The sequence below is a fragment of the Crinia signifera genome, chromosome 19, assembly GCF_055691185.1.
Source record: "Crinia signifera chromosome 19, ASM5569118v1, whole genome shotgun sequence".
NCBI classification, from domain to species: domain Eukaryota; kingdom Metazoa; phylum Chordata; class Amphibia; order Anura; family Myobatrachidae; genus Crinia; species Crinia signifera.
This window is the reverse complement of record NC_139226.1, coordinates 54,689,045-54,704,562: the sequence shown is the minus strand read 5'-3', so window position 1 is coordinate 54,704,562 and position 15,518 is coordinate 54,689,045. Positions and strand designations below refer to the sequence as shown.

At 43.1% G+C, this 15,518-nt stretch overlaps 1 protein-coding gene across 2 annotated transcripts in view; it reads left to right on the top strand.

The window, feature by feature from the left end:
• Nucleotides 1–10,753, top strand: part of ODAD1 (outer dynein arm docking complex subunit 1) — an 81,705-nt gene extending 70,952 nt beyond the window's left edge. For both annotated transcript variants that reach the window (XM_083162605.1, XM_083162607.1), the window contains one exon: nucleotides 10,524–10,753. In XM_083162605.1, the coding sequence (XP_083018731.1) occupies nucleotides 10,524–10,601 (78 nt within the window). In that variant the 3' untranslated portion in view covers nucleotides 10,602–10,753. The remainder of the gene's footprint in view (nucleotides 1–10,523) is intronic.
• The last annotated feature ends 4,765 nt before the right edge of the window (nucleotides 10,754–15,518 follow it).

Below are 15,518 nucleotides of genomic sequence, written 5' to 3'. Positions count from 1 at the left end.
CGTTAGAGTAAACGCTCGGCGGGTGTGATAGATCAGGGGAAGCGCTATCCCCTGCTATAACGCACGGGGATAGCGCAGATTCCCCTGATCACCATATAATAAATCTACCCCTCAGTACCGTCCTTCCTCTATGACTTTCCGTTAGTACCTAGTTCTGTTTTATCATTGTTGTTGCCATTTGTACATCGCAATGGAATTGACTGCACTATATCAGAAACTGTAAATATATAAATAATACATTTACTTTTAAAATTACAAAGATGATTGTTAAAAAAAACACCCTCGTTATCAATTTATTAATTTGGGGCAGGTAACTGCAACAGTCTTAGTGGACAGCATGGGAGAACATTTTATACCAGCTGGATTGGGGGGGTCTCTCATGTGGGGTATCAATAATAATGATTGTTTTATGTCATTATATAGATATATCTGCTGGGGTTTGTGCAGAGCACTTTACATCAGATTGCACTCTTTAAGGGCCAGATGTATCAAGCTTCAAAAAGTGATAAAGTGGAGAGTGATAAACAACCAACCAAACAGCTCATAACTGCCATTTTGTTCAGCCCAGTCTGTAACATGACAGTTAGGAGCTGATTGGCTGGCTGTTTATCACTCTCCATTTTATTACTTTTGAAACTTGATACATCTGGCTAAGTGTCTGATTCAGTAGTGGACGCAGCATCCGTGATTACATCTTTATACTGAACGTAGCTATGAATACCACTTTATGCTAATGGCATAGCCAATGGTCTTCCTACTGAGACGTCTACCGAGTGCGGCTCTAATCAGCCTCTGTATGTAATAATTTGCACCGTTGGTCACATCATCAGACACTGTATCAGCCCTGTGAGGGAACAACATATTAGTCTGAACATGGCTGCTGGTGTCAGTGCAACTGTGCCTTTAGATGCATGTCCAGGACATGCACACTTCTGACTAGCCCCATTCCCTTTCCATATTTACCACCTGGAAAAGCCCAACCTCTGCGGTAACTATGAAAATGCATGTACAGTGCAGCACAGATCCATGCACAGACTGAAACCTGCGTCTGATGCTGTGAATGCGCCCACCACTGATCGTTTCATTCTTTGAATACCGTTGACAGATTTTTCTTAACCACACAATACATTAAATAGAGTTATGTATAAAATAACTGCAATATTACAGAATCCTGTGGAATTCTTTCTGCTCAATTGAAATAACAAGCTAGCACCTTGCCCTCTCCAGTCCAGCTATGACAAATAAGGGGGGTATTCAATCCCCACCACTATCTCCGATGGGGCAAATAGCAGCGGGCGCCTATTCAATGATGTCTTGCTTGACAATATGTAAGAGGCAGATCGACAGAACGGGCCCCACTTTGTAAGCTGTCGGGCTCGTTTGGTCGTTAACGGCCAGGAAATGTTGCGATAACGGACAAATCTCGACAATCCATGGCCGTTTACATGGACACGCCCCCTTTTCGATGATTGCCAGGCGGGACATAGAATCCCGGCTGGCAATATGCATTCGAGCAAAATGAAAACGGGTCAGGGTCAAGGCTGTTGGGACGGATCGACAGTCCTGATCGGGGCTTTAATACCCCCCCTAAGAGTTTAAAAATGGGATGATCGCACATCATTTAAAATCTTCCTTGTCCAGCTCTGAATTCCCTGGGATTATCTACCATAACATTTTTAGCCTTGTAGCTCATATTAACAATTCACCCTGTCATACGATATTAATGTGACAATGACACCGATGAGCTGGCTGATAACTGTTATCTATCTGTTTCCTTGTAGCCTGGGGGAAGCCCCCGGCATTACTCTTCCACAGCTTGATTATGTGATCCTGATGACACTGCAGTTCAATTTAGAATATTGACCATTTTGTCACCTAATGTAAAATAATTGCACAGCATGTATCAGAAGCCCTGTACTAAAATAATCATATTACAGTTAAAGTATTATTTTCACAGACCACTATAGAAAGCATCAAAGTAAAATAGCGTTTGAAGCCGGGAACAGCTCTTGGGGACTTTCATGTTTTCTCTGCATGCGTTATATTGTCAATTAGACTTTTGTCATTAAGTTCTAGCACATGACTCTGTTTGGTGTTCCAATAACATCTAGTTTTATAACATGCTACATATTTTGTACTGCTTTTGTGTTATTGATTGGACACAGCCATTATCGACCATAGCAAACTAGTTATGTTTTTCCAAAACACCTTATTCTGAGCTATGCAAGACTTTCCTCATTCAGTCCGGTTAGCAAGGCTGCAATTTTTACCGATGGACAAATCCATGCTGCACTGCAGGTGGGGCAAATGCAAATCCATGCTGCACTGCAGGTGGGGCAAATGCAAATCCATGCTGCACTGCAGGTGGGGCAAATGCAAATCCATGCTGCACTGCAGGTGGGGCAAATGCAAATCCATGCTGCACTGCAGGTGGGGCCAATGCAACATGTAACTTTTATCCCAAAGGAACCCAAGGTCTTTTACATTTCACAACACAAAATACATAATAACCTAACAGAATAAGAGCTGAGCATGTGGGTTAGGTGCTTAAGGGTCATTAGTGAATTGTGCGAGTAAACAGGAAAGTCTTGAGTCTGTTTTGGAAAGAATTCTAGAGCATGGACCTCTCAAACTGACCAGGGAAACGAGATCCACAGGAGCCACAGAGCTAAAAGCTCTACCTCTACATTAAGCCAGGGAGATTCTAGGTACTTTCAAGTCCTTCATCTACAGATCATAGTAACCAATGAGACTTGGCTTCAGGTCATAGTTGCCTACCCTCCTGCATTCTGCAGGAGACTCCCTGAAATAGTAGCAATCTCCCTCTCTCCCTCATTAGTCTAGCAATCTCCCTCATTTCACCTTGCCCCCCATTACACTGTTACATTTTTTTGGAGGAAAAGGAATGAGAGACAGATACATTTACATTGAATCATCAGCGCCATTTTCCAGCACTTTACCAAGTATAGTAGCTCTTACTAACTGCTTTGGGGCTCATCTACATTTAGATATAAGTCTCAGATGTAGCAGTACACACCCACGATTCTAGGTGCCACATCCACAATCTCTTTTCACAATCTCTCCATATATGGAACTAGACACGCCCTTTGGGTGGAGCATGACAGACCCCCTCAGTAGGACGCTGCGCAAAATTCTATTACCAACTATAATCTCCCTGAAACTATTTTCAAAAGTAGGCAAGTATGCTTCAGGTTCCTTGGGACCTTGTCGTGTAGGGCTTTGAACCAGTTAGTAAACCAATCTTGAAATAGATTTCCCATATTACAGGTTGAGTCGTGAGGTCGTCTTATTGAAAGTTCCCAGAGCTCTTCAATTGCAGACTTGAGATCAACTACCAAGCAGCCACAGGGTAGCACTTTAGAGAGAGGGAATTAATTGGCAACCATAATCTGAATGGGGAAGTCACCTATCAGGGAAGTGATCAATTCTAATATGTCAGACAAAGCATAGTTTGATCTGAGCAAAATCCACATGTTGGAATTTAGGAGGTTATTTAGGTTGGTGCGTAAATTTCCGAATTCTTTCGGAGCGGTCCGCACGCCACGCTGTGCGGACATCGTACGAAGAAACGCCCACCGGTCCTCCTCATATGGATGGACTCACACTTTAAGAACAGGGCTTGTTTACGGACCACATCCAAACCTTGCGTGTGCGGTGGACACACATATATTCTGCACGGTCTTACAGCATTTGCACGGTCTTACCGCGTCAGAACGGACAGGAACCTGACCGTACGCACCGATGTTATTGGTGAATGTAAAAGTGACATGGATATTTATATTAGTGATAGCAAGTTCTGTCCATTGCTTACAGTGTAAATGTGTGTAAAAAATGCAGCCATGCTTTCAGCATATATTTGTGTGTTTTGTAATGGTCCATTTAAGCTGCAATGGTTCCAATTAAAGCACTGAAAAGAGTGTAATTAATGAGTAATGAGTAAAGGAGTGGATTGTATTGTGTTCAGCTGACATTGGTTCAGGTGCGGGCGTACTGATTGGGCGTTCCGAATGCCTAGCGCATGACCGAGTGGTGTCCGCAAAGCAATACTTGCTTATGAAGACCGCATATTTCCTGCCTTTTTGTTCGTGTGCAGTCGGTGTGCTGTCCGAATGCACGCCTACCAGAATTAGTGCACTCCCTCGTGTACGCCCATGTTTACGCCCAGTTTAGCCCACTTTGAAACTACGCCCCGTGTAGTTCCGAATGACGCCCATATTACGCCCATATTTCCCGAGTGAATACGGTACACTTTTCTGTACAGTATTAGTGAGAACGAGTACGGAGACCTTGCGTGGCACATGCGCATAGCGTTGCCCACGCATGCGCAGACGGCTAAAAAATGCCATCCGAGAGAATTCGGAAAATTACGCATCGACCAGAATAAGGCCCTTAGTCTTAATTTTTGAAGAGCCAAATTGATTTATTTATTGTGTTCTTGTGAAGCATCAATTGGTGGTATCTGAGGGGGATCTGATTTTTGGGGGGAGGAATAGCAATACAGAGGAACGACGTGGAAGAGAATCAATGCAAGTGGAGATGAATTGAAGGAGACAATGTGCCAGATTTAATGCCGCCCGAGTTCAGCGGCAGTGCGAGATGATCACCGAACTCGGACGTTATTTTAAAGGGGAATTAACTTACAAGGCAGGGTTTTGCCTTGTAAGTTAATTCCCCTTTAAAAAAAAATGTCAGAGTTCGGCGGACATCTCGCACTGCCGCTAAACTCGGGCGGCATTAAATCTCGCCCTTTACATGCGGGTGAGATTTTGTACTATTTGCAAAACCTGGGGCATTACTGATGCAGGGGCATGACAAGGAATATATTCCTACCATGCACTGACAGGTGTCTCAGGTCCATAAGATGCCCCTATTCCTTGTCTCGGAAGGTATGCAATTGTATTTTATTGTCATCGTTTTTGTTGTTTGTGCTGGCAATGCTACTATTTATAAACCGATCTAATAGGCCTTGTATGATGCTCATGCTCATAATATGTCGCATGTCAGAAGTATTCAGAATAAAGTAGCGCAACACAAGTTAAAAACATCTCTATGTTCTTATGGGGTAGAACGTTTATTTTCACATCTTTTTAACAATAATTTAAATTGCATTAAAAATGGATGTTAAATGTGTCATTGTTACTCCTGTCGGAATGCAGTCGTATGGTGCATGCAGTCCTTATCTAATGCATGGTAATATATTCTCTTCAGTGCGTCTAGTTTCTCCTATGTATATTTTATAGTTAAATGTTCCATTTAACATTGAGGGGAGAATTTATTAGGATGAGAGATTCAGAAAGTGAGAGATTTGGTAAGAAATCTCCAGGTTTTTTAAAGCAGCAATCATTTCTACCCCTTTTACACCAAAAACGCTGGGTCGCACCTGGGTTTTTGATCCCCGCTTCAAGCCGGGTGCGACCCGGCATTTGCTCCCTTTTACATCGCCGCATCCCCCAGCCGCCGCTTGGAGATGACGTCATCTCCAAGTGCCGATCGCCGCCGCCGGGACCCGGACCGCTGCGCTGGGGGCAAGCCAAGCACTAAGGTAATCTGCTGGGCAGCTCCCGTGCACCCCCTCAGCCCTCGTCCGGGAGGTGAATGGATGCCACACACAGGCATCCATTCACTGCCTCCGCTGCTGTCTGCAGAGTATAGCAGACAGCAGCGGAGGCTGTGTGTACCCCCCCGCCCCACCTGTGGACGCTACGGTCCGCAGGTTGGACGTCCCCCATTCATGTAAACGGGAGCCGGGTCGGATGACCCGGTGTACCCATTTACACCGTCCTCTACCCAGGTCCTAGCCGTGTTCTACCCAGGACCTGGGTAGAAGTCCTGTGTAAAGGGACACGGCGTGACCCATTTACACCACTGCGGACCCGGGTCTGACCCGCCGATGACCCGGGTTTTGCGGCAATGTAAAAAGGGTATTACACTGCAATACCAGTTTGATTTTGAAGTGTAAATGATTGCCGCTTTAAAAAAAATGGAGATTTCCTACCAAATCTCTCACTTTCTGAATCTTTCATTCTATTACATTTCACCCTTAATATCGTGTTTTAGAGAATTAAAAGTTTTAGTACAAGCACTATTTTTAAAATACATTTTTCATTCTTATGTAAATAAAAGTTCCCAAAGTAGATACATTTTGCTGAATCGTAATAACGGGTGCCGGACGGCTCCCCGATAGTCGAGATTCCGACAGTCATTCCTCCGTTGTCGGAATCCCGACTGCTCCCTCGTGGGGGTCCACGACCCCCATAGAGGGAGAATAAAATAGGTGGCGAGCGCACCATTCCCACAGTGTGGCGAGAGCAGCGAGCCCGCAAGGGGCTTCATTGCGCTCCACACGCTGTGCAGTCGGGATTCCGACGTCTGAGTAATGACTGTCGGAATCCCGACTGTCAGGGAAATATACCACACCCGTATCAACACATGTCTAACTGAATCATCCTGTAAATGTTTGTGTACTGTGACAAGGAATCACATGTACACTGAATAAGTTTTGGTCTTTGTTTTCTATTAGGTAAGCAGCATACCAGGTAAACAGCATAGTCAAGGATGGTTACAGCATTGCAGCATACAGATGTCACAGCATAGTACAAACTCCTCAGTATGTTCCAGTAGGCCCTACTGTAGCCCACACCTCCGGCCGATCACCTGGGCAGCTATTCCAACACCAGGAGCAATGACACCCTGCCCTGGAAACACTTATATCAAAAAGCTCAAGGTGCTGCTAATTATCCCAACCCTGATCACATCAGTTAGGAAACCTTGACTAGATCTGATTTTCCTGCTGCTGCTCTAAAACCTGGAATGGATATTTTGCACATCTCTCACAGAGATGTTGGCACTCAAAGGGTTAATGACAAAAAAAAAAAAAATGATGGGTTGCCCATCTTAACAGTAGAAACAGTGGTGTAAATTATAGATAGAGTTCCCTTACCTAGCAGACTCACACCGGGGTACAGGGGTCCTGCAACCCTGATTTGGAAGGCACAACATGTATTAGCATGCAATTCTGAGCTTAAACCGCAACGGTGACCTTCATTTCTTACAACACGGTTATACGGCAGTTTGTGTTAGGAGACCCTCATGTTTATCATACGCTAATGACATGCTCAGGCAGCCACTGTGCTACGTATTACTAATGTAAGTATGTCTCTTACATAGCAGTTTTGTGACAGTCTCCTTCCCACACAACTGTAGAAACTACTGACTTCTGTTTGCAAGAATCTGCAGAATTTTCCAAGAATTATCCACAATTATCCAAGACTCTTTGATTTATTAGTTCTACCATATGTCAGCAAGTGGGTATTCCAATACTATTAATCCTAAGGGTGATACTTGTGAGAGACACAATCTACACACTTGATACAGGGAATGAGTGAAACAAGTAAAAGAAATATATATTTTTTGGACCAAGTTTCAAATTCAGTCATGATACCCAAACCAAATATAGTTATAATACATATACAAAATGTCCCACCGTGCAGTACAGCAGACATAAATGAACTCATGTCAAGATCAATAGCTTGCAGAAGCAGCATGACATAACATAGTTATAGATATCCAATTCTTGCACTCCAGAGAAAAAACAAATGTAGCACATATGAGAAAAACAAGAGATTACATATCTCAATTTAGGAAACAATAATAATAAAATAAAGACTTAAAAGACAAACACAAACAAAGCAAACACGGTGCCGATAATAACAAAGAAAAATAAACAAAATGGAAGTGGCGAAACCTCAGTGTAGCAGATCCTTTCCTGTCTCCCAGACATACTAACCAATCAGCTCCTAACTGCCATGTTACAGGCTGTAGGGGCATTCTATCACCCCAAAATAGTTTGTAAATTCTAAATTCTATACACCTATACTTACAGAAGAACTCATCTCTTTAGTTATCCTTAGTTATACTTTTCATGTACATTCTTCAAATTTTGCATCAGCTTGATAATATTTTGTTGACCTTCACAATCCAGGCTTGGAATTTGTCTAGAAGGTCCCTCAAACTTCAATGCTCTTGTTCTTTCTTTGCTCCTTTAGTAGGCAATTTAGGCTTTAAGAATGGTAATGCCTCTTCACCTTTCATGACTTATCGCCTTTCTTGCAACATGCTAATTAGGCCTTAGGCCTCAACATAGGTTTTCATACTTTCATTCTGTCCGTTATCTAAAATTAAAACCCCTAAGATTTTGTGAATTCCTTTGACACGCTTACTCAAACTGGCTCATAGTCCACCACTTTTTATGCTTGGATTCATATGGAACTTTATTCAGAAGTTAACCTCCTGGAAATTGGTTATTTGGGTTTCCCAAGTGCCCTCTTTTTTTACTGATGCAATTCTAACCACTTTTTAAATCAACCTAAAAATCTGCATAGATCATATTTGTCCACTAAAAAATTACATTCAACCGGCCTTAATTACATCGGGATTCTCTAAATGTCTGGTTGTAGAAGCAGACATCATGCACTGCTCCTGGGAGTGCTGCCACATCCAACAATTCTGGAAGGAGTTTACTCCCCTTTTGATGCACTGCATCTTGGGTGCTTTTTGTGTTATTTTGCAGACCAGCCTGTTGTCAACTAATTGGACAAGAAGTTGCCTTTTACTACTGGCTGCAGTGGGCACAAATGGCTGTATTGTAACAATAAATCATCACTCAGCACCTATTGTAACTTGCACAACTTCTAGATTGTTTATATGTTTACTATGGATTGGCTTGGTGCCCCTTTAAAAAAAAAGAGTTTTTAACACCTGCATTTTTTCGATGCTGGGGTAAATAAATTCAGATATCAATGCTGCTTTCAACACACATTATTGTATTCCTGCCAGTTATTGGATGCTCAGAATCCTATTCCCCTCTAACGCCTCCTCGCTGTTTTCTATTCTCTTTTCCACTACGTTTTATTTTGCCGTCCTTTCCCTCACTTCCCCTTCTTATTGCTACCAATCTGCTCCATGGATGGACTGACGACTCATGGACTCTGGGTAGGCAATTATTGTGTTTGATTCTGCTTTATTCTTTTTGTGTTTTTCTTTTGTGTTGTACTTGTAACCTTGTCAAAGTGTAGGTGGAAATAACTGGAGTATGCTCTTTCACCATGTTTTATTTTGCCGTGTTCATACTCCATCATACTCCATCTAGCATGGTGAAGTATGTCCATGCTTGTTTTATACTGTTTTATGGCTTGGTCACTTCTGGTCTTATCAAGGTATGTTGTGTTGTTCATTCTGTTTTATCTTATTCAAATGTTATGCCTCCTGTATCGCCACATGGTATTGTATTGTATTGAGCTTAAAAAAAATTATTTGGCATGCCTACCAACATTTATAGAATGGGAGTCAGGACCCTTGCATGCAGTGGAAGCCATGCACTCCCAAAAAAGGGGAGTGACCTCGCCGACAGGAGGCGTGGCTTTGTGGGAATGACGCGATTGTGAGCTTCTTTTATTTAAAGCACACATTTCCATTTTGCAGTCACACACCTTACTCAGTGAGCTACTTGTCCCTGTATGCGAAGCATGAGAGTTACCTAAGTTGCCTAAAATAAGAGTGTGTGTAGCTGATTAGGGATGTGAGGGGAAGATGGTGGCAGTCAGGTGATGCTGGGGACTAAAGAGAATTGACAGGTGCTGCAGAGCAGTGCCCTCTGCCTTGTGGTGGCACACGTGGCACCACCCTAGTTATGGGCGGCAATGGTCTGATGCACCAGGCAAAGTTCAATGAATCAATACGTTTATCTCTATTTTCCAAAATGAGACAATTTACTTCAAGCCATATTATAGACTTTCAAAGACCTTTTCAAGATATATCAAGTCATAAGAGGATTCAGATCATGATAAGATGTCTTAAAGAGGTCTTTATATAGACAGAAATATCCACATGTGTGTTACTTTAACGGATTCAAGTGTACTTTCTCATTAGTGTTATTGTAATCCTACCATACAGCAGTGTTTGACTTGAGGTCTGTGACTTCATATTAGAAGGTGTTGCTGGTTCCTTATTGAAGGATATAATGTGCCAATCAAGGATGATTAACTAAAGGAAACTTTGGCATGCCCCAATTGTCTCCTGCCTAATATCACCTATTCTTCCAGCTCATTATATATTGTATTGTGAAAGTGTGTAAAGGGTGAGACAGTGATACTTGTACAGTGTAATATGAGGCATACTTGCCTACTTTTGAGAAATAGTTTCAGGGAGATTTTAGTTGGTTGTAGAATTTTGCACAGCGCCCCATTGAGTGGGCGTGTCATGCTCCGCCCAAAGGGCATGTCTAGTTCCATATATTGAGATATTGTGAAAAGAGATGGTAAAACTGGCACTAGGTGAAATGAGGGAGATTGCTAGACTAATGAGGGAGAGAGGGAGATTGCTTCTGTTTCAGGGAGTCTCCTGCAGAATGCAGGAGGGTAGGCAACTATGATATGAGGCACTGAGCACCCTCACTGCAGGCAGGGAACCACCTTATTAACTTGTATTTATTGTGTTCTTCCTAGGTCCTAAAAAAAGAGGAGAAAGCCAGCAGGAAAGGAGCTCTGAATGGAAGTGCTCTTGCTAAGGCAGCAAAGAAATGACTGTAACCAGAGTAACTGGAAAACTACAATGAAGCATACACAACATATCATTATTTCACTAGTGCAGTGCCCAGTATCTGGTCATGGAGCAATACCAAGCAAAAGCAATCGAGCGCAAAACTCATAAAAGGCAATAAAATGTTTTAACACAAGTTTGTTTTTTGTAATCTTATTGAGTGAGAAGTACCTCACCTGTAAGGTCAGGGCTACTCTGAAGCATGCATGGGACACAGCGAGTGATTCTGGTTTACCCGCAATATAGCGAGATTGGTCCCGTCCTGATTTTTTGGGACTGCGAATTATGGTCTATTATGTGTGATTGCAGCCTCCCTTTGTGAATGGCAAGTCGCCGAGCCGTATGCAAGCATTAGGGCGGGCCGAAGGCTGATGGTGGTGGGAATGGGGCTCACCCAGCATTTTATGACACTGGACGTTCCCATGGGTATGTGAACGGGCCGATGCCTCCCAGGGACAGGCACCTGACATCACAGGACGTGAGCCGCCCGCCCCATCTTCGTCCAGGTGCACACAAATAAAAATCAGTTTACACTGACTTCTAATTGCAAAGGCAGGAGAAATGCCTTGTAAGTGATTGCCCCTTTAAAAAAAATGTCCACGTTCGGCCGGCATCCTGCATGGCCACCAAACCCGGGCAGCTTTACATTTGGCCAAATATGTTGATAAAAACCAGAGATATTTCAATTTTAGAAGTGTCATTTATTTATTACATATTTAGTATGTTTACTGCTAGAGAGATTTCAGAAATCAGGCGTGAAATTTAATAGGATGAGAGATTCATAAAGTGGGAGATTTGGTAAGAAATCTCGAGTTTTTTTAAAGCGGCAATCATTTACACTGCAAAACCAGTGATTTCTTACCAAATCTCTTACTTTATGAATCTCTCATCCTATTAAATCTCCCCCAGATAGCTCCAGTATATTAACATGTAATATAAATATGTACTATAAGTTTGTTAGTTAAGTCCTATATCTAGCTAATACGTTAAGATTTATTTCACTTGCTCTTAGCTTTTATATTGTTGTATCCACCCCTTGTTATGTCTGTACAGATGTGTCCACGCACATCTAACCTCCCTGCACTTTAGACAGCCCTTCTAGTCACATGATGCTGTGGTCTAACTGACTGTGGTCACACGTATTGTGCGTCTTATTAACAAAACATGCAAATAGTATATAAAAGCTTATGCTGGTTACAATTATATCATTGTAATCAGCATTGTCTGTTTGTGCATCTGATTTGCATAGTGATGCAACTAACAAAGTTGCATGTGATATATGAGCTCATTTGCACCAGGCATCTCCTGTTGCATAGATTATTGAGGCTAGATGTATTATTTATTATATATTTATTTATTTACAGTTTCTTATATAGCGCAGCAGATTCCATTACAGTTTACAATAGTAGACAGTGATAAAACAAACTGGGTAACAACAGACAGACTTGGAGGTAGGAGGGCCCTGCTGCAAGCTTACAATCTATAGGGACATAGAAGGGAAACAAAAGGACAGGCACCAGTAATAACATAGCAGTCCCAACAAGTTACAAGTCCAGAAGGGAAGCTATATAATACATAAGTGCCTCAGAGGGTTATGTGTATGTATACCTCCCAACTGTCCCACTTATCGCGGGAATGTCCAGGTATTTTGGGACATTCCCGCATCCCTCCCACCGCCGGCAGTGTCCCGCGGTGGGGGAGTGGGCAGTTGTGAGTCCCCCTGTTGTCCGTGAATAGACGTTGTGTGCATGTGCACAGTGTCTATTCTTGCAGGCAGAGGGGCTGGGGGCTGGCCAGCAGCTCATAGAGCTGCTGGGCATGCCCCCACAGCGGCGACAAATGGGGGCGTGGCCTCACGGCAGCCCCGCGATTATAGGCCACGCCTCCTTACGATAGGCCACACACCCCTCCGGCGCGCACCCTGTCCCTCCCCGGCATCTCCAAAAGTTGGGAGGTATGCGTATGGAACTTAAATATGATAGGCTTGCCTGAAGAGGTGAGTTTTCAGGGAACGCTTGAAAGTTTGGAGGCTAGTGGAGAGTCTTATTGTGCGTGGAAGAGCATTCCATAGGGTGGGAGCAGCCAGATAAAAGCCCTGTAATAGTGAATGGGAGCTAGTGATCCGTGCAGAAGACAGACGCAGATCTTGTGCAGAGCAGAGAGAGCGAGATGGGAGATATTTTGTGATAAGTAAGGAGATATATGCTGGTGCAGTATGTATGAGAACACACATCTGAATAGCCATTAGCTTTACAATAATATTTATTAGCTCTTTGCACTCAGTGCTCTAGAGAGCTTTGCCAGGCTAAAAAGTATTTGTAGCACTGCTAAGAAACAAGCGGGGGAGCGCCTTCAGCCCCTCAGCCAAAGGCATTTCAACGGGGAGTGTGATCAAGGTGATCATTCCATCCTTACCCGCACAACAGTGGCGTAACTATAGCACTGCAGCCCCCGCGGTCGCCGGGGGGCGCTGTGCATATGGGGGCGCCGGGGGGGCTGTGGTGCTATAGTAATCCCCCCGCCCCCCATCCCCCGCATGCTTACCTGTCCGCGCGTCCCGGCTCCGCTCCTGACTTCAATCAATGCTATGGAGACAGACCATGATAAAATGGCCGCCCCATAAAGCAGACTGTTCTCTGAAACTGTCTGCGGTATGGGGGCGGCCATTTTATCGTGGTCCGTCTGCATAGAATTTATTGAAGCCAGGAGGGGAGCCGGGACGCGCGGACAGGTAAGCATGCGGCAATGGGGGGGGGGGCACCCCCTCATTAACGGCGGGGGGGGGGCGCCCCAAACAAAGCTATGCCGCTGCCGCACAGGCAGATACTGCTGCTGATCAACACCAACTATAACATTTGTGCGAACACAGCCGGGGTATATTTCGCCCATGGTTACATTTTATTTGTGACCTCAAAATATCCACTATAAATGCCAGCATCGCTCACAGCCATTTTGAGGAACTCTCACAGCAATGTTGACACTCAAAGAGTTAATGATGTTCCACTGATGGGTTACTTATATCTATTCTCTTGTTTTTCCCAGCTTATTGTCACATGTCAAATGAATCAAATATTCACAGATCCATTGTATCACTGCCAGGACTTCTCACAATTGCATCAATGGATCAAATCAATTAATTCTCCCCGGCACATGAGGGGGGGAGTTGACAATGTGACAGTGTGTAACCACTGACAATGGCATCGGAAATCGCTCTTCTTGTAGCCTGCACTCGTGCCAGACTTGCACATTGTTGCTGGCAGCCATATGGGGCTGTGAAAAAACATCTGCAAGTCCAGCGGTACAAAGTGTAACGGCACCTACGATTGAATACCCCCACCCCCCCGTCATGTCATGATTGAATTGGAAATAGAAGCCAAAGTAGAATTATTTGCTGGATTTGTTTTGGAAAATGTGATTTATGAGGTAATTTTGAGACAAACGTATATAAATGATAAATATCTACTCAAACGTCTATCTGTATGATTGTGGCAGAGTACACAAGCTAAAGAAATCATTGAGCTGCAGTTTCTGTAAAGGGGATACGGTCATTAGGTCGACATGCAGAAAGGTCGACATGGGTCTAGGTTGACATAACATTAAGTCGAAACAAGCATTAGGTCGATGTGGGCAAGGTCGACAGACAAAAGGTTGACATGGGTTTTTTCACAATTTTTGAGCCGTCATATGCCGACTTTTGTAAAATGAATGGTTCCCTCTTGTTTTAGCATTAAAAGGAAATAAATACCTACTGATACTGAGTGCAGGGTGTCTGTAAAGGATGTGTTTTATACTGAATAAAAGGTGCAATGTGATGAAAATGCTCCAGTCACTTATTAAAAGAAAATTTAATTCATAACACTGAAGATTTCTAAACGTAAAAATGCATTATATTTATTCACAATTCACACAGTGAATCAGAAGATCAAACAACCAGTTTGCCACATATTAATAAAATGTTGATGCACTCTTAGAGTTTGATTTATTCTGAATATAATCCCTGTTGTATTTTTTGTTAGGACCAGCAGCACAATTTCATTTTGAGGATTTAGGATTGAACCAAAAATAAAAATTGCACGGTGTGATGTATACACGGGGAGACAGTAACATCTAGTGTACAAACTGAGACGTTACATTCCCTACAATGATGCTGAATAGGCTTGCTAGTTTCTGTGAAGATGTTTACTTAGCTTTGCTTTGTAAGACATGTACAGTGTAGTATATTATACTACATGGGGTATCTGCATTCTTTACTTATGCCTGTTTTATATTTTGGCTTGTGCTCACTCTCAAGCTAATGCCAAATAAAAGTTAATGATTAGATTACTTCAAAAGTCTTATTGAGAAAGGTTATTTTAGGGATTGTGTAGTAGATTAAATATTAAAGTCTACCTATGGTAATGCTGGGGACATACGTGAACGACGTTTGGAATGAATGCCCGGATTGTGTGTACACACTGTAGCAACTTTATTAACAGGTAGATCGATGATGTTTAGGACACCAGACACTGTCCTCTGTATGTAATTAGAATTGGTACATGTTACGGTACATGTTTGTGGTACAGCAATTAAACAGTGCCAGGCAGTGCCATAACTAGGCATTTTGGTGCCCTGTGCTATAAAGGGAATCTCCCGCCCCCCTCCTTCAATTCCCTAAAATATGGACATTGTGTGCCAAAAATGTAGGGGCATTGCTTCATGGGGAAGGCGCGTGGTCACAAAACAGTACAAATTCATCACCACACAGTAGTGTCTGTTATTCACATTACACCATACAGTGCCACTTATACACATTGCACCAAGTAGGGCACCTTTAGCACTTTGTGCCAGCTAGAGCCTCTAGGACACACTGCGCCAGGTAGACCCCCCATAGACACACTGCGCCAAGTAGAGCCCCTAAGACA